At 41.7% G+C, this 24,562-nt stretch overlaps 1 protein-coding gene across 5 annotated transcripts in view; it reads left to right on the top strand.

Moving 5' to 3' along the window:
• EXOC4 (exocyst complex component 4) overlaps positions 1 to 24,562 on the top strand; it is a 397,026-nt gene that overhangs the window by 277,420 nt on the left and 95,044 nt on the right. For all 5 annotated transcript variants that reach the window (XM_021384283.1, XM_021384286.1, XM_021384285.1 and 2 more), the window contains one exon: positions 11,632 to 11,851. In XM_021384283.1, the coding sequence (XP_021239958.1) occupies positions 11,632 to 11,851 (220 nt within the window). The remainder of the gene's footprint in view (positions 1 to 11,631; positions 11,852 to 24,562) is intronic.

Genomic DNA, 24,562 nt, shown 5'->3' with positions numbered 1-24,562 from the left:
ATTCATTACAACAGGCTGATAAAGAACGAGTATCTTCAGAGGATGCTTTGTATTTCTTTACTCATTGCTCTTTATTTTGACATGGCCCTAGGCTTACAGTCCTCAGAAGGGGGAAAGAACAGGCAGAGATGGGTTTACTGCAGAGTGCAGTGAGTCTCTCTCATCAGTAAGGAAGAGAATAATTTAGAGTATTGGTTTCAGAATCAAAATATGGCAAGGGGGGTTAAGGGATGAACTGCTGGGTGGGACATTGGCTGGGATGGAGGGATGTATTTCTCTGCCTTAGATTTCTTGGATCATGCTCTCTTGGTTCTTACTGTAAAATGGAAGTGGTGTCATTTGAAGAAAGCAAAGTTGCACGTAAAACCTTGGGAGCTGAGATGTCTGAGTGTGGCCCTGCATGCTCCTGGAAGCATCAAGCCCCTATATTTTGGGGCATCCAAGGTGGGCCCTGAACTTTGGGTCTCCTGGACCAGGCTCTTCATTTGTCCCAATGTTTTTTTGGGAGTAACCCGTTTCAGTTGGCCACACACTGAAGGCTCATCGGTCAGTTGGATGATAATGAAAGACCGCACCATCTGCCTGCTTACTTAATGGAATGTCAGCACGTAGCAAATAGGAAGTAATTGGATTGACAGACACGGAGCCAGTTATTAGACTGTTTGCTATCTGATTGGGAAAAGCAGAGGAGCAGAGAGATGTGGCAAAGCTAATCTGATGGTGTCTGTTGTTGCAAGTGCACCCAATCTGCCACACAAAATTCACGGGCTTGGGAGCAGCCGGCTCGTCGGAGCTGTTGCTGGTTTCCATCCGCTCCAAATCCGTCCTTGCATTCGTATTACAAATCATTATAATGCAATCTAATAAAAAACAGTTTGCATAAAGATGGTGCCCATTTATAAAGCTGTCACCACAGCCACTCTATTAATGGAGCCATTTTAAAGATTTATAGTCAGCATATGTTACTTTTTACAGAGGCCAGATTGAGAGCGGTGTGGTTTGAGCACGTAGATAGTGCCACCAGATCGCATTTCAAAATAATATGAATAATAAGTTAATTTTTACAAAGCCATCGTGCTCAGAAGAGAATGCGAAGTTCAGGCAGGGGGTATCACTGTATTTCAGTGATGGTCAACAAACTGAATGTAATATGGCATTAAAGGAAATAGAATTTAATAATATGAGAAGCTGGAGTAAGTGAACTCCATGTTTCAGATCACTTTGTGTAATAGGAAGACATTATATGATGGTTCTGTTAACATCTTTACTGATGCATGATGCTTAAGTGGTTTATACACATTTAATGAAACCTCATGATATTTCTATGCAATAGGCAGGAACTCATTTCAAAATTGGTTATAATGCTTTCTAGGCAAGGCTGCGTGCATTTTCTATTTTGCAGAGGACCAGACACATCAGTAGTAGTGAGGCTGTGCTACTTCTTGCAATGCCATGGGAAGTAAAGTGCTGTATGTACCCAAGTAAGTTACAACCAATCGAGGCAGTGGGATCCTGTGGATTTAACAGCCTCATGGTGAGTGCTGGGCAGAAAGGAGTTCTAGGCATACGCATGCCGTGGGTTCACGTGAAATAAATGCATTGCAGAACTTCTATATAGAGACACTGATTGACCGTGGTTAGTACATTTATCTTCTGGCTTGTGCAGGATTGGATTTAAATTACAAATGGATCAGCAGTGGGTAATTCAGTTCAGTGGTCATTTTGGATTATCATCTCCATCATGAAGCAATCTTGTAACACAGAGGCAACTGGCAGACTTTACTCAATGTCAGTCTCATTTTCGGTAGAAGCTGGTGGTTTCGGGGGCTGGAGTGAAGAGATTTGGCAGTGTATTTTTGGGAGAGAAGGAAGGTGGCTGGATGTAGAAGTGGCGTTTACCCATTTTGATGTAAACTTAAAGCACCTAAATTAATCTTGGTTTTGTCTTTTTTGTGAGTGAGTGAGTGAGAACTGTTAAAGCAGTAACTTATCAAAGCTGTGTTTTGGGCTGAAGGTGAAGCTTATGGCCTGGTTCCTGAGCTGTACACCACAGCTCCTGCTGTCCCCACTAGCTGGAGATGCAGCACTGCATGTTTTCCTCTTACCTAGATGTACATAGCTGTGGTTTCCTGGCATCTTAATCATGGGATCATAGAATTGTTTGAGTTAGAAGGAATCCTTAAAGGTGATCTAGTCCAACTCCCCCTACAGGTATGGTACTGTACCCTTCTGCAGTTTTAGGGTCTTGTGTTTTGCAGTCTTCATCTCTTGTTAATGCGCCCCTACAAGTTCATAGCACTGTTTCATTAAGGGAGAAACTGAGGCTCTCAGTACTGAAACAACCTTACAGCACTCTTCAGCAAATGAGGAAGAGACAAAGATGTTTGACCACAAGTTTCCTTCTTCTGGCCTCATGTTATAAAGAACCGGTACCTGCTCAAAAGGATTAAAAGAAGGTTCACAACAAATAGGGAATAAAGCTACATTATATTTGCTTTCAGAATGATCTCAGAGGCCACGTAGTGTAGTTAGGAGTCTAGGGGGTGCATGAAATCAAAGTGGGAGTCAACACAAAGGCATCCACATAGGTTTGTCTGATACAAGGCTGCATTACATGCTACTACGTGTAGCTGTGCATGGGTAGATGCACACACAGCTCTACCAAAATGCAGCTTTGTAGAGTGAAGCAATCATAATGCCATTCAACAGTGACATCTGAAGAGGTTTTTTATCTTGATGCTACAGGACAAAAGCCCATCTCTTACCAAATATGCTGTCTAAATGTTCCCTCTTTTAGTTTGAAACCATTTTCCCTTGTCCTTTCTCGACAGACCCTGCTAAAGAGTCTGTCCCCTTCTTCCTCATAGCCCCCCTTTAGATATGGAAAGGCCACTGTCAGGTCTTTTGCTTGCTCTTTATTGTGAGTAATGAATATGTCCAGCAGCCATTCTATCTCAGTGGTAATAAATGAGGCACTACTAAGCAAAGTAGAAGACTGCTACTTGATCACTTCTTCTGGAGCCATTGTAGAAGGGCTGCATGGTGGGTAGATGTTATGGAAAGCAAATCAAGGATTGAGGTCCAACAGTGAATCCTGTATCTCAGCATACATTTACAGCCAAGGTGTGGTGAGTTCATGCCTACCAGCCACATGTTCATGTTCCTGGCTCTTTCTGCATGCCAAGTAAACTGTAAGTCATGTTTTACAACAGGGATAAGAACATGTCCAGCTGCTTAGCATATCTTGGTTGTTAAGTCATAATGGTGGAGATCATCTCTTGGTACCAAGTAGGCAGAAATGATTTTGGAGACGCTGCCCTAATCTATAGCTGACAAGTTGCATTGTGTGATGTACAAGCCATTGCCTTGCACTCATGGGACAGGGGATAAATCCCCAAAACCTCCACCAAGTGATGTTTCTTCTTCTGGGTAAATCTACCTAAACAGAGCAAGCTGATGTGATCCGCTGTTGAGTTACTCCCATTTTCCTGCCCTCAGAGGTGCAGCTGTGCTGCATTTGCTTCGGAACGAGCTGCTCTTGGGTCTCTCAGATGTATAAATTCAGATCTGTGGCAGTAGTTATTGCTCTGTTTCATCTGCAGGAAGGGAAATAACGTCTTTGCGAGAATAGTGTCTAGAGACAGAAGGGGAATAAAGATAGATTTTCGCTGCTGTAAATTCATAGACCAATAGACTGCTTTTTAACTCTGCAGAAGCAAGTGCCACTGGATCTAATGCCTTTACAAATTTATAACAAGGCTCAACATCTACCCAGCTTCTATTTCAAAGCGATGTAACATAGCACTGTTCCAGTGCTCTGTGTGTTGTGTATTTTCCCATGTTTTGCCCAGGACTGTGATATTGCTATGCATTTCATAGCTTAAATTTCATGGTAACATCTCTGAGTTATGCCATTTTATTCCTTTACAAACTCAATTTCTCAGCGAGGATCACCAAGCTCGAGGCTGTTCCTTGCTCGGATTTACTACTTTTGGAGAAATCACGTCTGGATCTTAGCAGAGGTTTGGCAGCTCCCACATGGAATGGAAATGCAGCCGTGTCCTGAAGCTTGCTCGTGCCCTCGCAAGTGATGAGAGGATGGAGAACATGAGATGTGAGCACCAGCCAGCCCACTGCACCAAAACTTTCTGTCATGAGGGCTCTTGCTGAAGTTGGCCGTGCATGAATTACATGGTGCTGGCTCTGTTGAGAGAGTCATCGCTCCTGCAGATGAGATTTCCCTCTGACAGGATGAGAATGTAAAGCAAGAAAGAGGCTTTTGCAGTGGTGCGCCTACACATTGACATTACACCGCTGCCATTACACAGCCATTAGCAAACTAAATGCTGACTGCAACAGCAAGTTTGGCGATTCAGTCTCTTCTTCACCTGGATCTTTTTCTTTCCCACCAGAAAGCAAATAAAACCAGCTTTTATGCTTTGAGGAGGGTGTGGAAACGCGGGACACTGTTCAAATGATGCAGTTGGAAAGGTTGTAATTGACCCATTAAAATTTGCCGTCATGGTTTGACCTCTCCACAAGAATCCACAAAGGACAGTGCTCATGGTTCTGGCTCAGGCAATGGATATATGCTTCTGCATATTATGAAGCTTTAGAATATCCCGAGTTGGAACGGACCTGCAAAAATCGGAGTCCATCTCAACCACTGGTGATTTCTCTTAGTTATTGCTTTCCTGGGTTTTTTCTATACCATGTAGTATTTTAAAAATATTTAAAATTATTTTGTTTGTTTTTGCTAAGATTTTAAGTATGCTTACCATAGTTAAATGGTTGGACTAGGTGACCTCATCGGTCTTTTCCAGCCTTTATGATTCTATGATGTAAATCACCATTGAGTGTCCCAGCGCTGATTATACTTTTTTATTGTAATTTTAATTACATTTTGTGCCATCCAGAGAAGAGCTTAAGCCTTTATTCCTGCTGTTGTCTCCTGCATACAGCTCCCTTTGTACTAACTTTGTACAGAAGCTTCTCTATTATCTTGTTTATAGCCACAATATTTATCAGCAGCGTGCTCCTCAGAGAGTTATCAATCTTTGGGTAACTGATAATGTAACAGGAATAATTCCCTATAGTCAAGTTTTTACACAAAGTAATGTGCTTTTTGTTACTTTAGTTCCTAGTTGAGTGATCTTCAGTAGGAAACGATCTTTGGTGTGCGTGCTGTAGTGGATGTTTTAACTTAATAGTATTCATTGTATTCCATATGCATGCAATGGTCAGTACCTTTTGGTTTGGAAATACCAGTTGTCTCTCTTTGGCAGAGAAGAGAGAAGTCAGAGGACGGGCCAAACTGCAGGATGGATGAGAAACTGGTTTTATTCCAGCTAGAACGTTATGTAAACCAGTGGTATACTGAAATAATAGCTTAAAAGCAGTAGTACCAGTTTGTTTTGCGCATAGTTATTGAAATGATCTCCTTGTCTGGCCACGTTATCACAAAGGCAATAAATTGGGAATTAAAGCTGTGCTTTGCGGGTTATCAAAGAGAGTGGCAGGAGAACATCATCGGGCTGACCCTGGCCTGAAATGCCAACATTTAGGGTGAGCAGCTGTCTAGACAGGGAATGGTCAACCCAGGGAATTGCAGGCGTCCTCGGTTTGAACGTGCCTTCAGACCTTCAAGAACCTAAAGTGTAGGTTGTTTTATCCCTGACTGCCTTAAGTCTGAACAACCGGCTTGGAATTTGCCTTTCTGTCAATAACCATCGTCTCCTTCCAAAAATTTCTGATTTTTCCTTAATATTTCCTTATTTTGTGGAAGCTCTCCAAAACATTTATTCTTATTCAATTACTGAGAGAGAAAACAACAGTTTAGTGTCGCATGAAAATTAAGCAAATGGAAATGTAAATTCAGGCTGAATGTCTGAAAAAAATTCTTAATAGGGTCTGGAAGTTTTTTCTTTCTGCTGTCATTTGTTTGTTTGAGGAGGAAATTTCAGATAGTATTGTCATCATTTAAAAAGTGAGGAGCTGATAGTATGCACTTTCAATGACACGTCTTCAGTTTCTTTTAATGATGTTTTAGAAGAGATCTGATACCATGAAGAGAGAAGAAAGCCTAAGGAAGGGGAAAGTTGTCGGCTTCTAAATCAATCCATATAGCATTTTTAGGCTTTATGTTTTTTATTACGCACTTTCAGCCCAGGTAAGACAGACCTCATAGGCAATTAAGTTGTGAGTTGGAATGAATTAAATTTTCTGAAATGGTTTGCCTTTTTTTTTTTTTCTTTTTTAATCCCAATGACTGTCATTTACAAAAAGATACTTCATTTTACCGAAAGTGCTTTTCTGTCTAAGGGGAATGCTTAATTGGAGCCGCAAATCACCTCAAATGCTTTCATACGAAGATAAAACAAGTTAAAAATTGTGCATCATTTTGAAAATGCAGGTTCTGAATTCAGTATGAGATGCAGATTTCTATTTTTTTTTCCTTATGTGCTCTCTCCAAGTGCTCCATCCTAGCATGACATCTTGCAGCAGTGTTCTTTGGTGCATCGCAACAAGCCTTGTTAGGATCCAAAACATTTACCATGGCCATCTACAGAGTGAACATTATCCAAAATCTGGTGACCTCTGGAAACCTCAGGCTGCGTTTTTGTCCAGAGAAGGCACCTTTCCATTTTTTAGTTTTGAAATCTGCGATACAATAAATACGTGTAATTGCTCAGCATTAGGGGAATTTTCTATCCCATTTTGGGCTCATTCTCACACATTTAGAGAATGTACCCCACAGTATGTTAACCTTTATAGGCTTTTTCTTCAGTTTTCCTGACTCAGTGAGTGATGATTTTAAATGCAGTTGTTGATACTGTTTCAGGAACCCTATGAAATTACATCTGAATGGTTCTTCTTCTAGTAGAATAATCAAAGCAAATGGAATGTGAATCAAAGCTGTTCCTCCAAGGCTTTCTTTATGGCCTATTTTTACAGTGAGCTATATCTCAAATTTCTCTCTTTAGAGAGCAAAAAGAAAATAGCATGGGATAAAAGGCCTACATGATGCAGCCTTTCACCATAGCTATGAAAATCTGAATTATTGGGGTTTATGCACCCACAGGTATGTCCAAAACCCATTTGAAGAACCGTGCATGCATAAGGTGTCCAGATTTACCTAAAAGTTTTTATGCTTTTTATTTTTACATACTCTATACTGTATCATTGACCAAAATGCAATTTCTGTTTGCGTATGCTGGTTCACACACAGACATAAACGTTGATCTCTGGGATAGCCATGGGTCACATTGCTTTTCCAACATCTTAGGAGTTATGTGGATAGCTTGCATGAGTAAAATGGGAACATCTTTGGCAAATTCTTTTAGAAGATTTCTCTTAGATGCTGACTGTAAAACATGGTGGTTTTTTTTTTCTGTATAAAGACTGAGTTTTGTTAGAATAAGTTCACCAGAAAATAAATAAATGATGCAGTGTGTGACTGCGAATGTGTCTGCAAAGCAGAAAATAGAGAATATCTGTTAGGTCTCGAATGCCACCCAATGCTTCCCATTTATAAAACGTTATTTTCCTCTAATTTGACTGGTCTTTAATTGCCAACTGGGGCTAGATTTATTTTTAGAAAATTGTCTAAAATGCTCTTTCTGAAGAGGAGAGGAAGAAATACACTGCACGTGTGAGCAAATTCCATCGACCTCTTCTTTGGAAGATCTTCGGGCTGAGAATTTGCATCTTCGCAGTTCTCAGTAAGAACTGTCATGTTAAGGTTGTGCCTTTTGCCTTTTCTCTGAAAATACACCAGAAATTTGGCTTAGTTACACAGCTTTGAAGAACTGCAGTGCTCACAGCTTTGTGAAAAGCTTCTCCTCTGTAATGTGTGAAGTCCCTCATGGGCACAGTTCTGCCCGTTAAGAGAACTGAGCTAAGGACAAGGACCTTGGAAAGGTGCCTGCTCCTGAGCTAAGGACTTCCTTCCCTTGCAATATGTTTTTGAAACAAGTCTTTGACCTAAGACGAGACCAGGATCTGCTGAAAAGAGCAATAGTGTGCTACTGTGTAATTAATAATTATTCCACGGCATTGTGCACAGCAGGCAAATTAAGGTGACACAAGTGACTCCAGTCCTTTCTTTCCCAAACTCTTCAGCATTTGACTTCGCATTCTTAATCACAGAATCACAGAATGTCAGGGATTGGAAGGGACCTTGAAAGATTCTTAATTCTCCTATGAAATATGAATATAAGAAAATGAATGTTTTCCATTAGGTTAATTTATTTATAGTGACATTCTGAGTATTCCTGCTAGTACAGAACCTGTGCAGTGTATCAGCGTTGCAATCCAATGTGGTCTGAGGATTCTTGATTCATTTATATTTGAAGCCTTGTGACGCTAGCTCAGTCACCATGGTAGTGTGTTCAAAGGGATTTTCCCCTTTCAGGGATGAAGGTTGAGCTGCACAATTGCTGCCTTGAGTGCTATGTTTGCTGAGCAGATGCTGGGACCTCCAGCAGTTAGGACTTCTGGCTGGCGAAGACGTGCTGAGGACATGTCAACCGTGAACTTTAGCATATAGCAAATTAAATCCCAGTCCTCCTCCTTTTAGGCAGTACTGCATAGTAATTCATTTGTACCACTGGAGCATGACATTTCTGAACTTTTAGCACTGCTCCCTACTACAGGGGTAGCTCTGACATCCATACTATTCTTTACCTTTTCTCTACTTCCATTTCCTTCAGCAGAGATCTTTTGATTAAATGAAGACTTAGAAATTATCTGTTTTTCATTACCATTATCATTTAATCAAGCTATCCTTGAACATTCAAACCTAAGGTCATTCATCCATATCCTCTTGTCCTCCACGCCACGCGCAGTTTCATTCTTAATAACTTTTCCTTGCTATCAAGTTGAAATCTGCTTTCTTAAGCTCTTGACCATTTGTTCTTTATCACAAGTGTTGCTGAGCCCTCATAAAATCCCCTCTCAGAGTCATTGCCATCTAGCAGCTTTCTCCTAATCTGTGATTACTTTATGATTTGTATCAAGTAAAATAAGGGTATCGTTTTGGTCCTTACCGGTATTAAGTGAACTGCTGTTGTCTTGTTTATGCCAAGAAATTAAAGCGTGTTAGAACACATGAACCACCAGAATCTCTAATGAAGATGAAGTTTGCTGGATATTGAACCATGGGTCTTTAACAGAGGCCTGAGGTGGTGATTAATGCTGGTTACATGGAGTCCAGAATTCTTGATTACACCTTTTGGTAGCACTGACCTTTCCTATGGCCTCACACAAGCAATTTAGTCTCTGCTGTGGGAAACACTTAGAAACACCATCACACTATTGCCTGATAAGGAGTTGATTGTAGATCGGCAAATCTGAGCTCTTCTAATTTGTGTGCAGCCATTCTCCTTCTGAAAGTTTTCTTGCATTTCTGTTAGTTCAGCCATGTTTAAGCACGTGCTGGATTATAGAAATGAGAGCGGTTCCCTTCATTACACTGAAAGCTGAAATTCATAGAATCGTTTGAGGTGGAAAGGACCTTAAATATCATCTGGTCCAACTCCCTGCAATGAACAGGGACAACTACAGCCAGATCAGGTGCTCAGAGCCCCATTCAGCCTGACCTCGAGCGTCTCCAGGAATAGGGGCATCCACCACCTCTCTGGGCAATCTCTTCCTCACCACCATTATTGTAAAAAATATCTTCATTATACCCAGTCTAAATCTCCCCTCTTTTAGTTTGAAACCATTTTCCCTTGTCCTTTCTCTACAGACCCTGCTAAAGAGTCTGTCCCACTCTTTCTCATAGCCCCTTCTTTAGATACTGAAAGGATCAAGTTGCTTTGTCTCTCCCATCTGAAAGAGGGATAGTGGTATTTGGTTGTGTGGTGCATGTATTATAAGAGTTAATTCACTTTTTTTTTTAGTGAGTTCTGCCCATCATTAGCACTGTTTAAATTAGGCTTTAAAAAAATAGGAAAATATTGCAGATTCATTGGCAGATATGGAAAAATGCAGTAAGTCAGTCAGTCAGTTGAATGAAGTTCCATCAACCTTGACAGCATTCTCTTAAGGGCATCAGTGGTTGTCACTTGGAACTGGTGACATTAAATCTATTATTTCAGAGATAAGCACAGTGGTGGTTTCTGTGCTCTCTTCCCAGATGACTCTGCAGTTTCCCTGTTTGATAAAGCCTATTCACACAATCGATCCATGAAAGCTGGGGAGTAAAGCTGCCATCCTTTGCACTTCTCCCCGTGCAACATGTCTCATTGGAGAAGCAGTTTTCAAACTTACTGCAAATGGTTCCTTCCGCAGAAGCAAGACCTGCATTGTCCCAAATGTGTCACTCTGCTCTGATGGAGTCAACACTGCAGGGGCATTAGGGAGGAAATTGTTTGGCTTTAAAGGAAATCACGCTACTGAAATTGACAGGAGCTCTGAAAGGAAGCTGCCTCCTCTTGGAGTGCTGAACGAGGAGGTAGGAAGTCATGGGCAGTTAAGCAGACCTTGCTGAAGTGTGTGGGAAAAAATGGTTAGTGCAAAGTCATCCCTTGCAAATGCTGACCAGTCTGGAGCTGTTGAAATATGCGTAAATGGCCAAAGAAAAATCTTTCCTAGTGAAGAAATGGTGGTGTTCTGGGTGCAGAGTATGTTGCTATGTGTATTGGGCAATCCAGGTTCAAACACTTGCTTCTGTTCCTAATCTGTAAAACAGAAACAATCCCACCTCATCCAGGAGTGGAATTAAGATTTGAAAGAGTGCAAGGCACCTGCATGCAGTGATGGAAAGGGCAATGCTAATACTATCCATGCTTCTCTCTTCTGGACAGAATATCTTAGTCCTTTATGACCTTGATATTCAACACCAAGTTATGTAAATATGTACGAATTTGAAAGAAAGACTAATTTTGTTGCCTCAAATGTAAATGAAAGAAATGATGAGGTCGTTTCTAGAAGAAACTCCTATCTGGTAAACAGATGGCATCACTGAGATAAAGATATTTTGCAGGAGGAGATGGCAAACATTTTGTGCTAAAATATTCCCAGAATTGTAGGTTGTTCTGCATACATGGGAATGGGATCCTAGAATGAAACAATAACACATAATAAAAATATAGTGTAATACAGACATGCATAATGCAATATGATACCAGCATATATTCCATTGCTTCCTTTTTTTATGGTATCTCTAGACTTTGAGCTATTAAATACTTCAGTTCATTTTAGAGATGGGGAATTAACTTGTAGGAATCAAGTGACCAACCCCAGAAGTTTGCCTTCTCAAAATGATTTCTGACATCCTGATTTTATTTTAAAAGAAAAGGTCTTTCCAGTATGTCTCAAGTAGAGCAAAATCAGTCATTTTTGGACAGATAAACAGAAATCGTGCCTGCCTTGTAGATTCTCACCAGTTCCCCGTGTTGTCCCTTCTCCTTCTCCAGCCATCAAGTCTGTCTCACCATCTGTTGGCATTTTATGTTTTTTGAAGGCAACCCTATAAATCTTTTCTGCTCTTCACACCTCACGTCATAGTCTGCCTTGTCTTCCCCGCTACTGATTCTTAGCCTTTGGGTGTAGGAGCCTCAAATACAGCCCTCACACATTTAACTACGTGGTTTAACTCCATTGAATTCTTTGTTTCTTGTTTTCCAGATTCATCAAGGAGATAGAGCACGCCATGGAGCTTGGCCCAACCAAGCAGTGTCCTCTCCGTGAGTTCCTCACCATGTACATCAAGAACATCTTCCTCAATCAGGTCCTGGCTGAGATCAATAAAGAAATCGAAGGAGTCACGAAGGCATCTGACCCCCTGAAGATACTGGCTAATGCAGATACCATGAAGATCCTGGGCGTGCAGCGGCCTCTTCTGCAGGTAGGAGCTGGGTGAGCTGCCAGCAGCCTTCCTTGCTGCCGACCTAACCATGACCTGAAGTCATGGTTCATACTTGAAGGGGCCTACAGGAGAGCTGGGGAGGGACTTTTTATAAGGGCAGGTAGCAACAGGATGAGGGGAAGTGGCTTTAAACTGGAAGAGGGTAGATTTAAACTAGATATTAGGAAGAAATCCTTTACTGTGAGGGTGGTGATGCATTGGAACGGGTTGCCCGGCGAGGTTGTGGATGTCCCTTCCCTGGAAGTATTTGAGGCCAGGCTGGATGGGGCTGTGAGCAACCTGGTCTGGTGGGAGGTGTCCCTGCCTATAGCAGGGGGGTTGGAACTAGGTGATCTGAAAGATCCCTTCCAACCCAAACCATTCTGTGATTCTCTCATTCTGTGACCTAGCTGTCTATCTGACATAGACCCACGCAATGTATCTCAATGTTGTCAACTGCAGCCTACTGCTTATAGTGTAATCTTTCCTCTTTCAGTTTCTACACCCAGGTGTGTAAAGTGGGTATGTCCCTCTTGCTAAATATCCCAAATATGCAACTAATGGCCTCTTTGCATCTTGCCTGACACATACCAAATATTAAAGCACCCGCTAGCTGCTCTGATGACAAATTAAAGCCCTACTATAAAAGCTAATTTTCAAGGGTTTTGATGGTGTGTGTCTCCCTTGGAGGTTCTGGGGTTGCTTGCAAATCACAGAGTGGTGGAGTCAGACTACGCACATGTGCCAAACTCCCAAGGAGGAGCAGGTACAAGATGTTTTGCCTCCCTCGTGCAGTGTGTTTGTGATTCACGTGGTGCTGTCACAGCAAGGCAGCTACCTCAGCCAGATAAGAGAGATTTGAGAGATTGGGCTTTGAACTTAGGAGTATTTCTATGAGAAGTCTCTTATAAAACAGCTTTTTAAAGCTCTGATGTGAAGTAGTGATAATAGCAATATACACACATCTCATCCTAACTACATGGGTAATGGGACGGTTCAGAAGCCTCAGAAAAAAAAATCCTGATATTATACTTGTTGCATGGGACTGAAAGGAATGAATTAGCAGACTCTTGCTGTGATTAGGGTCAAGCTCTTTTAATCCTTTTAAATAATTCCCTCTTATCTATAAAATCGTCTCTTCGGGAATGAATAATATTTGCAAAGTTCTTAGGAAGTAATGCGCATCTCCCAGGATTTTTATGGCTTCTTTCAGCCTTAGTTTATATCTCTAAAAATGTATGCATACTTTAGTGATGCATATTAATAGCATTTACTGCTGTTATTGTTATTTGGAAGGAGTTGCTAGGTTTTCTGCCTGTATTAACAGTTGCTAAAGCTGTGCCTGTATGGGTGCTTTGGGTTTGGGTATGGGATGTTTTTTTCAGAGGCAAAGCAAAATTAGATTCCAAGTCTTTAGAAGAGAACGGGCTCCTGAGAGGAGGGAAAATCCTTCTATACATGCTTTAGAAAATCTCCATGAGTTAAAAGGAAGTTTTGGAGAAGCACAACATCCCTGGACTACATTCTTCCCAAGATAGAGCTTTAACAGCCTTCTCTGAAACTCCACGATCAAAACTGAGAAGTGGAGGAATAAAGCCCTTTGTAAATAATTACCAACGTAAAAATTGTTTCGCTGAGCGTACACAAGTTGAGAACAGGGTGTTGCCACAAGAGCACTTTATGGCTGGGTATCTCACATCGAGCCCTCTTTTCAGCTGAAGATGGAGTTGATGACATTTGTTTTTTTGTTTTTTTTCCCTTGGCACTGCTGAAGTATTGCCAATCAGGTATGAGATGTTTTAGTAGTACCACAGCAGGAGTGGTTATGAACCAACAGCTGAGTATTGAAAACAACTTTAATGAGAACAGAAGGAGTTTTATAGAGGAAGAGCTTGAGTGCCTTGACTGAGCAATGTTAGCAGAGAGTGGGGAAGAAATTGCAAAATGTGCCCTTGTTCTGCAGTTATCTGCAATCCTGGTAATTCCACAACACTGTGAGTGCCTAGGAGAAGAGAAATAGGCCAAATCTGCAAAGCGTGGAGAAATCTTCCAAACCTTGATTTTTTGGAAAAGAGTAGGAAAAAAAATAAGTTTTAGAGCCGTTCTGGCTTCCACAACAAGAAAAGTGCCTGAAGATTGAAACTCAGAGTTACAATTAAGAGCAGAGCTCTACTCTTTCATGGTTCAAGGGCTCCGCCGAGGATGTTGGATGTTGTTTAAGGTTCATGTTGAGAGATCTGGAAATAATTAGGTAGATTGTGTTGCACTGTGTATTGTTTGCCTTCCTTTTGTTTTCTCTTCTGGGAATTAAAGTGAGTGAGAGCCTGAACTCAGCCTGCACAGGCAGCTGACCTTACTGAGAGCTGAGAATATTTTACAGTAACATTAGCACACAAGCTTTGGAACAGGACCACGGAGGCTGTTAACCTTACAAATTTGTTTTGGATTCTTAATGCGATAACGTATTTCTGTGCATTGTGGCTTCGTTGGTAGCCATGAAAATGTGTTATATAATAGCAAAGCATTTTCTTAAAGTTCATCTGGGGTTGAAGAGACAGAATAGCTTGGAATTTTCTTGTCCAGCCCCTATAATTTATCTCTCATGATGGATGGAAATAATATTGAACTGGAATTATTCTTGGTCAAAATGTACATGGTCAGAAGGTCTGCCTGTTCCCGACATTACAGAAGGGTAATTTTGTGAAAGAGAAGAAAAATGGCTGCCTCTTTGAACCAAGTCATCCAGATAGCTCCCTAAAATAATGTTATTGATTTTGCATTAAAAGAAAAAGGGCTATTTCTACACTGACAGTGCTGGAGCCTGGAATCTTTGCCCTCATCGCATCACGGGTACCAAGGAAATACAGTGTGTGGTGTGAATCATCCTTGCACCTCTCTCCCTGTGCTGTGTTACTTCTTCCTCCCTTGTGTCATTCATGGAAGGGTTCATGGTTCAACCATCCCATTCCTTTCTATCCTGAAGATCTTTCTGAAGCGTCTGCAACAGGAGCCACAGCTGTGATTTGAACACAACTCAAGAATTTATCAGTTCCCACCACACAGAGTGATAATAACTTCTTTGTGATAACTATCTGTACGTGTTTGACCAGAATTAGCTTTCAGATGAGAGGTTTTCTAGTATCTTATGCCACCATTTCCTCAGACAAACCCAGTTCTTTAAAGATTATGCCAAGAAAAGATTGCAGCTGCCCATTGTAAATAGGGCATTTAACGAGGAGGATGGTCTTGTTTTCCATTCTTCCAGCCATAAATGTAAAATATTGTAAATTCCTCTCCTTTTACTCAGAGTGACTGAATAACCGTGAAACTAATTTGTTTCAGAATTATTCCACATTAAACTTTATGCTGTAATTGTTTAAATCAATACTAAATTAGGCTGCAAGCAGCTCGACAGCTTCCTATAGCCTGTTCTTGTCTGTTTCATGTCAGCGTGATCAATCTTTCCAGCTAGGTGGTCATTACGAGTGGTGGCCTTGAAAATGCTTCACCCCATTTCCATCCAGCGTGGATGGTCAGTCCCATTTCCATCTTTCCACCAGCAGAGCGGGATTTTCCCTTAGAGCATCAGTGTGACTGCTGTTTTTTACAGCGGAATTATGTAGATGACATGTGTGATAGGTTTCTGGCAAAGCTCCAGTGGCTGAAAATCAAGGAAAAAAACTCCTTTAGAAGTCAGAGCGTGCAGCTGTTTGCAGGATAATTACTTGCTGGAGCTAATTACTCCATTGCTAGCACCGCTTACCCTGTGCATGAAGTCACTCACTTGTGTCTTTCCAAGGAAGCGTTGCTGGTGGCTTTGGCATGTTTTCTCCCTGTCACATTACTGGGTGTTAAGAAGAAGAATGGTCACAGTGAGTGGCATTTAAATGGCTCACCAGTAGTGATGAGCGCACGCTTGGATAGCAAATGGGTGTTATTATTTATTAGTGTAAACAAATTTGCTGTCTTTTCAGTCTGGCTTCCAGCAATCAAAATGCATTAAGGAGTAGGCCTGGCTGATCAATTGGATTTTTCCCATTCAAGGACATGTGTAGCTTTAGAGACACCACCTGTGGCTCTGGTCCTTGCATTTCAACTGGTTTTCAGTGACATGGTGTCTGACATAGTGCTTTGCATGTGTCTTCATCTCAGTGAAGACTGACCAAGTCGGCGGCAGCATTTCCAGCTGAACCCAGGTCACCAACCTTCTTTTTCATTTTGAATTGATAGACAAAATGGTCTCTCTGTGGGAGTCTGAGTCTCCCTGTTCCTTTAAATATTTCTTTAAATAATTCTTCCTCTGGGGGAAACATTTAAAGTAGTTACTGCCTGTTGGGGAAGACTTTATGAGGCTCCCTTGTAAGTCCTATGCAGATGTGTAAGTTCTCCACTGAGGCTGATCGTGAAGCTGTAAGTTATATAAAACCAATTGCTAGCTTTAGGCAAACCATTATGGCAGTGCTTCAATTTATTTTAAAAATCAAGCTTAACATTTACTGAATGTAAAGCCTAGGCAGGAGATGGCTTTATGTTGCACATAGACATATTGGAGCAGTGTTCCTTGCAGGCAGAATTATTTTCTTCCTCTCCAGAACTGGAAAAGGAAAATGACCTTGCACAAAGCATACTGTGGCTGTGTCATGTTGGTCCCAAAGGAAGCAGCTGCATATTTGAGATCTCTATGGCCTGTCATTAATCCCTGCAGTCTCCGGGTGTCTCTTCCATTGGTAGGTGCGGTGTTGTGTTGGAGTTGGCCAGAATGCATGTAATACCTGTTTATTTGGTGCTGAATATGGGCTAGCATATTGTGTCTCCCATGGTTCATGAGACTCAACACCAAGCTGGTCTTGGCCATATAACTAGCGATAAGACTAGAGAGAATGGCCTCAAGTTGCACCGGAGGAGATCCAGGTTGGATGTTAGGAAGAACTTCTTCTCTGAAAGAGTGGTCAGGTGCTGGAACAGGCTGCCCAGGGAGGTGGTGGAGTCACCAACCCTGGAAGTGAACAAGAAACGTGGAGATATATTGGTGACGGATGGTTGGACTGGATGATCTTGGAGGTCTTTTCCAACCTTGGTGATTCTATGATTTGATAGGGTTTGGTCTAAAATGTATGAGAATCACTTTCCAGTTTGAGCAAATTTTTGGGGAGCAGGTAAAATCACACTTATCTACCTGTTAGAAAATAACACTGCAGAGAGATGTAAAAAGCCGGAGTCTGATTGCAAGCTGTGAGAACTGGGTAAAAATGTCTTTGGTCATGGTCCTTCCTGAAACTACCAGCTTGCTCTGTTCGCCTTGCCAAGTGTCAACAGTATGACCACAATTTTTGGCCCATACCTGCTCAGATTGGATTTGAATTTCATAGATGATGTGTTACCAGTATTTCCAGGTATTTCATAACTATTTTTTCAATACGTACCCTGTATCATAGGATCATAGCCCTGTTAGTTGAAGAGGGACCTCTGAAAGTTGTTCTCATCTGTCTGAACCTCCAGCCCAAAACCAGAAACTGGCCAACAGCATGTCAGTTCAGTCATGGCTTTTTTTTCAGAATCACAGATTGTTTAGGTTGGAAGGGACTTCCAGAGCTCAGTCCAACCCCTGTGTTCAAGCAGAGCCACCAGATCAACTTGCCCAGGAAGCAAGACTCTCAGTAAGTCTTGAAAACTTCCAGAGATGGAGAGTCTCTGGACACTGGTTCAGTATTGGTCTCCTTCAGGAAAGCTTTTTCCTAGGTCTAATCTGAGCCACCCAAGCCACAGTTTTTGGCTGCAGTCCCTTATTGTGTCACGCATATGATATACAGAGTAGATCCGAATCGGGGGAGGGTCAGGTTGGATGTGAGGAAAAGGTTCTTCACCAGAGGATGGTGGGCATGGGGCAGGCTCCCCAGGGCAGTGGGCACGGCCCCAAGCTGCTGGAGCTCAAGGGGGGTTTGGACACGGCTCTCAGACATAGGATTTGTGTTCTGGATATCCCGTGTGGAGCCAGGAGTTGGACTTCTAACTCCTTTCTATGATTCTGTGTGTCAGAGCTGCATTAAATATGAAGCAGATACAATAATCCAACATCCACATTGCATCCTTCGCGCAACCACTGCCTGTGGCTGTATATTGGTAGGTCTGATCTCTGGTTTAAATTATTGCAATGTTATTAAAGCGTACCTCTCTGTTTGTGCTGCTAGGGTCAGTTTAGCTACAATGATCTTGACAGTACTAGAGATAAAAGTGTCTATATAGCAGTTGTATCAATGAGTCTAATCAAAAGATGTTATGGGGAAAACAGACCAGTTAATAAAAGGAGATCATCCATTCTTGTATCTCTGAGCAATTACATTGTGCTTTTCATCAGTAAATCTTAAATGTTTTTTCAAGAATTTAATTGGTAATGCTTGCTATTCGAAGGTTGTCTGGCTAATGTGATGTTCTGTCTAAATCTCTGTCTTTGTAGGGCATCAGCCAGCATCATTCCTGTGGTCCAATACTTCAAGGTGATTGAACTCATGTCATTAGCTTCCCTTGCTAAGGGTTGTTTCTGCTGGGTTATTTTAGACGATGGCCCAGGCTGGGAAAGCTGTATTTCCAGCCTTAAGCTCTGGGTTTGAGCAAAAGCAATAACCATTGCTCTGAACATCTTTGAAACTGGCAGCATCAGGTTGGAAAAGCACAACCTCCTGAGCTGCTGGTGGTGAGAAACGCGTCTGGAACGGGGTCAGACTTTGTGTTTTCAGGGCAAGTTGGGGGGTACAGATCGACTGCTGTCTCTTTTGATCTTTCTGCAGCAGGATTTTTTGGTGGACAAGCAGGAGAGAAGTAATGGTTTCTGACACATGTGCTGACAGGGACAGAACCGCATTAGCACTCTGTCAATCTGATCTTCCAAGAGCTGCCTTTTTTTGAGATATATTTGACTTTACCAGCCATCAAAGGCATCCTCAGGTTTTGGTCTGCGTGGGAAGAAGAGCAGGCAGCCAAGGGAGAGGTGGATTGCTGCATGGCCAACGTGACTCCATGGAGATCAGCTTCTCACAGGGAGCAGAAAGGGCAGTGGGCCCTCAAGGTTACCCTGGGAACTGAAACGAGTGCAAGGAGAGGTTGAATTTGCCACTATGAATTTTCTGTGTCTTTCTGTTTTTTTTCTGGACGTCAGTCAGATAAGTGGGACTCCAGCCAAAGTGGAAAGAGAAATATACTCCAATTCTTACACATTGGAGACAGCAGAAAACAAAAAGAGAGTTAAAAAAAAGAGATAGGTGGTGTTGTCTTCTTGGCCTCAAAGACTGACATCTCACTAGCATATCCTGTCCATGTCACTGCAATTCCCTGTAGACCTTCTGGATTAACTCTGTCTCCATAGATGCACTATATTAGCTGGAAGGGTTTTTATCACATTTCTTTTGCTCCTGAATTAATGTTCTTCTTAGGGAGAAACTATGTGCATTGTCTGCCCTCCCCTTTTCAATTCCTTTTGATAGGATTTTGATTTTAAATCCTGCACTCATCACACATACATACAACTATTTCTGCTTGGCCAGAAGTCAACGGGAGTGTGCAGTAATTGAAGATTCTGTTGTGGTAGGTTCATCTTCTCCCAGGGCCATGTGGCAGTTCATTGAATAATTGTTAGATCAGTAAAACCACTGCAACTTCTCCTTCTCTGTTGTCTTTTTTTTTCTTTGCAGTCAGCTCTGTCAAAAGTTGGGAGTAAAACACGTGTACCTACCCCAGCCTCAGTCGCAGACTTGGATTGATTATTTTAATTAGCAAAACAGTCCAGGCTCCTTCACCGGTAGTATTGCTCTCATACATCCTCATTTTCCCTCACATGGCTGAGCCCACATTGCTGGTGTCAGAAATGCCCCTTATCTTCATGTCCAGAGGTGAAGCCATTTGGCTTGGCTGCACTCCTGTCTGTTTAGGCCTTAAACTGCTCATTTCTTGTTCGTAACCTCATTAAGCCTATAGCATCCATAGCAAGAGGACATGTCCCTGGGATGCAGAGGTAGAGCTGACCTCAGTGACCCAGGGGTGCTTCCAAAATTAGGTGTTAAGCCTTAGATACAGAAACCACAAAAGCCCCACTTCACCCAGCCTTCCATTTTTCCCTCCAGCTACCTTTCTTCCACCGTGTTTCTTCACCTTAAATCGGTGTTCGGACGTTGCTAGGGTTGTTTCTGTGATTGATGACCATATCTGCAATGTCCAGAAGGCTCTTAGCATCCACTTGTAAGTATATAAGGCAAAGTCTGGTGAACTGCACTTAAATGAGAAATGTATCACTCTGAGGCCAACAACCCTCCAAGATTCTCCTTCTTAACCATCTTTTCGCTAGGGAAGTTTAATTGCTTGCATTTCTAAACTTGACAGTGCTGGAATTTGGGGTGCTTTTCTTGACTGTCTCCACACCTATTACCTCAGGGTTGTGTCTCTCCGTCACAACAGTGCGTATTTTCTCCCTTCCCTTTGCTTGGTTTGCTTTGTGAATCCCAAAACAGTCTGTAACACAGACTCAGGCAATGCACTTTATAGTTGACTTCAGGAGAGAACTTTCTTGCATTCTTGCCGGGCTCATTGAAAGTCACATTCTTTTTTTTTTTCCCTGCATTTGAAGCATGAGTCCATTTCACTTAGGAAGAATAACTCTTAATTTCTCATTTTTGAAAATGTTTTCCTAATCAGAAGTGCTGTATGAGAAGAGCCATCGCGTTTTAAATAATTGATGGCTACTTTATTGAGTTGTCAGCACTAATTCATCCTCCTTTTGAAGTGCTTGGATGTTCAAAGGAGTAATCTTTTTCCAACGTGCTTATTTTTTGAAGAAAAGTTCATTTTTATAATTACTTTTTTTTTTTTTTTTTTGGCAATGGAGTGTAATTGTAGCTGTGCGGCAAGGGGGTGGGATGAAGTACCTTCCAGCTCATGCCGGCTCTAAAATGCCTTTATTACCATTTTTGCTGCTAATTTCTCTGCCTCCCTTCTTTTGCTGAGCTTTAATTATACCTGTTTTAAAAGTGCATTTTTGAAATATGACACCCAGTTCTCATAGAGAACAAAAGAGAGATTAATCCATTGTTAAAAGGGAAGGTAAAGAAGCTATTTCCTTTGTCAGGGCCACCCCTCCCTGACAAGTCCCTTTCAGTGGGAGGACTGCAGAGATGGAGCTGTGATTTTTGAAGGAAGGGACTTGTCAACAGGAGAACTGAAAACCAAAAAACAGGTGCACGGATGCTGTGATCAGAGTGCTCCTTCTTGCACGTGGGTTTCCCCTCTCCCATCCGCTGGCAGAGAGAAGGGTTCTTGCAAGAGTGTATAAACTTCAGTAGCAGTTTAAAGGTTAATAGCACTCTAACTTACATCTGAAAGAACGGGGAGAAGACAGTAATCTGTAAATAGAGCCTTTCTGTTGTAAAGAAAAAAAAAATCCTAGTTTTGCACGCACTCACAAAGCAGAATGGTAATTTTTTTCTTCCTAATGATCTGCTTTAGTGCTGTGATTTTTACTTGGGTCGACTTCACCGTACAGAAGGTGAAAGCTCTTCCCTTGCATTGCACATAGGATGGACCCATGTGGTAGCTCTGTAAAGTTGTTGGGTGGTGCCATGTTCTGCAACCCTGGTTGTGAACATTCTGGGCCTGACCCAGGGCTTGATGGAGAGTTTGAACCATTAGGCTTGTCTCTTTTAATTAAAGCATTTGGAGACCTCATGTCTCTGTAAGGAAAACTGATACATGGAGTGAGACTAGAGTAGAATGATATAACAGCCCTGCCGTGGGCTGTGTTCTATTTTAATTAATTAAGTGCTAATTATAGCTGCTGCAAAAGGTAAAGACAAGAGAAAATTGGAAACTTTGAATTTGTGAAGATGATATCCCAAATTTTGATCTCAGCTGACCTTGAAGTCAGTGGAGTTACACAAGATTTCTTCCAGCACAAGAGAGGTGAGATCTATCCCATTAACTCTAAGTAATTTCTGTAGTCAGTCATTTTAAACATAAAAGGACAGGAAAAGATACGGCCATTCAGCTGCATCTGACTCCTGTTTGCATGAATAGCATCAGCCTGGATAACCTCTTGTGTTGCATACAATTAAAAGAAAAACAGGCTTGAAAATAAAGCAAATCAAACATTCAAGCCACCAAGGGAGCTCTGCTTGTTGCAAAAGGCTTCTAGCAAAAAAAAGGCACTGAGAATTCTCTGCTTGACTGTGTAATTTCTCCTGGAAGAGTTGTGTCAGAAACTGTTTTAAGGGCAGGCTGGTGACAGGTTGAACACCCTTTTTTTTGTATTAACACAGCATGTCATATTTAATTCCTGCTCTGTTGTTTTCCACTGCACTTTGCTGGAAACAACACAATCTCAAATTTCCACAGCAGCTTCCTATCCTCTTTCCATCCACTGTGATATTTCCACCCGTGACATAGGAAACCTACTCACCCTTAACTAACAATGTCATTTTGGTTTGCCTGCTTCAATGCTCAGATGAAATTACATGCTTTCTACTCATTTGTCTCAAAATCATTTCAGTAGTGTTTCTTTGAGGGTTGGAATTAGATGATCTTTGAGATCTCTTCCAGCCTTGTGGAGTTGAAGGAGCATTTGGACGCAGCTCTCAGACACAGGGTTTGGATTCGGAGCGGTCCTGTGTGGAACCAGGAGTTGGACTCAATGATCCCTGGGAGTCCCTTCCAACTCATGGTATTCTTTGATTCTCTGAATAACCAAAAGGTGTTCAGTGACCAACAGAGCTGTGAGCGTGCCCATGGCTTCCTAACTATCATGGCCCCTTCAGACAGTGGACCACGTTGCATTTCTGATGTGTCCCTGCTCGGAGCAGCACCAAATGCTTCTGGCCCATAATGATGAAGATTTTTAGCCCTTCCTCTGAATCATCTGCATAACTACTGGCAAGGACAGAGAACTGGAGTCACGGCAGGAGTCATGCCGCAAGGTAGAGATTTTTTTTTTTGCTGTTTTGGAATAAAAAAAAAAGCACGAAACAACAGAGAAGAAAAGAGAGAAGAATTAAGGTGAACAGCTGATGCCCCATCCCTGGAGGCATTCAAGGAGAGGTTGGATGGGGCTGTGGGCAGCCTGACCTGGTAGGTGGCAACCGGCCTAAAGCAGGGGTTGGAGCTCGATGATCTTTAAAGTCCCTTCCAACCAAAACCATTCCATGATTCTGTGACTCTGTGCTTTGAAAGCAAGAACGTGCTGCTAGATGAGGGAAGAATATCTGCGACAAATGGGCTCAGGCAGGCAGGATCTACCCACTGTTGAGTGTAAATCAATAAATAGCTGGAGGATATCAGGGCTTACTTGGTCTTTTACGTTCTTAGAAGTAATTTGGCAACACTTGCATGGTTTGTCAAGCCAACAAAATCTTGTTTAATTGAAATGAATTGCCTGTGTGTACATAAATGCATATTGAAGTTTCTGTATCGTGGCCTCAAACTGGTAATACAGCGCGAACGTCTCTTAATTGTATTCGGCATTGCATTTCACAGCTGGGCTGAAAAGCGGCCAAAAAAGCTGCTTTCTATCAAGTCAGGTATCAAGCAAAGAAGAATAAGTACTCCTGCTAATTTTTACGTTAATAATTCACCACAACCATAGCACTGGAGATATAAAGAAAAGTCAGAACGTTTTGAACAGGAGGGAAAGACATTTCAAATCAAAATGTTGATTTGATAGTGAGCTAATGCAGCGAGTTTAAGATGGGAGTTGATATGCTCAAGCAGATCTGTTTGGGTGTCTGGAAGGATGTGAGCTTCACAAATAAACTCAATTTTTGGTATAATGGGAATCAGAGCTCTTGAGCATTGAACAATCCAGCCTTAAAGAGGGGAAGGCATTTATCAGCACCTGGTTCTTTTTTTCTGAATGTTGGTCTCAGAGTAACATGTTTTCATCAGCATTAAAAAGAAGAGAAATAGAAAGAAATAGCCCTAATGGAGCCAAGAAAGTACAAATTCATGGCTAATCTGCAGCTCTGTATGTTAGTGCTCTTACTCCTTTATACTTGAATTAGAAGGGAAGAGTGTTGGGCACAGCTCACACAATGATGCCAGATCTGCAATAGCCCAAAACTCTCCAAAAATGGTTTAAAATACACATCGAATCAGAGAATATTCGAAGGTGGAAGGGATACAAGAATCATCAAGTCCAACTCCTGGCTTCACACAGGACTGCCTAAATATTAAACCCTATGTCTAAGATTATTGTCCAAATACTTCTTGAACTCCAGCACGTTTAGTGCTTGTACACATGTATTCATTAATGTATTTTATAATTTTTATACATACAATATTTATGGAAGGTTGAGCTTAATCTTTAAGTCACTTCCATGCCATGTGCCTCCATGCTGCTCCCCAAACTCCCTTTTTGGAATTTCTGCAGGGCTATCAGCTTAGCTTTTCTCTTTCAATGTTTCCACCTTGTATCATTTTGCTCTGATCCATCTTTAGGTAATAAGAGAGGTTGTTTTCCCTCTGATGAGGAAAATTATTTTAAATGTTTTTCTCCTAATAGATGAGCAAGCGTTGAAATTGATGTAATGAAATAATGACATCTCCTTGTGAGTTTACTGCAGTGGTGAGGAACAAGCTCCTCGGCAGACTTTGCATTTTGCTTCTAGGTTTATTCCCTTTGCACTTTCTCTTTTGCTTTGCTCTTAATAATCAAACGACTCTTGAAGGCATAGAGTGGCC

This window comes from Numida meleagris, chromosome 1, assembly GCF_002078875.1.
Source record: "Numida meleagris isolate 19003 breed g44 Domestic line chromosome 1, NumMel1.0, whole genome shotgun sequence".
Classification (NCBI taxonomy): Eukaryota; Metazoa; Chordata; class Aves; order Galliformes; family Numididae; genus Numida; species Numida meleagris.
The sequence above is the reverse complement of the archived record's forward strand: the minus strand, read 5'-3'. Positions and strand labels throughout refer to the sequence as shown.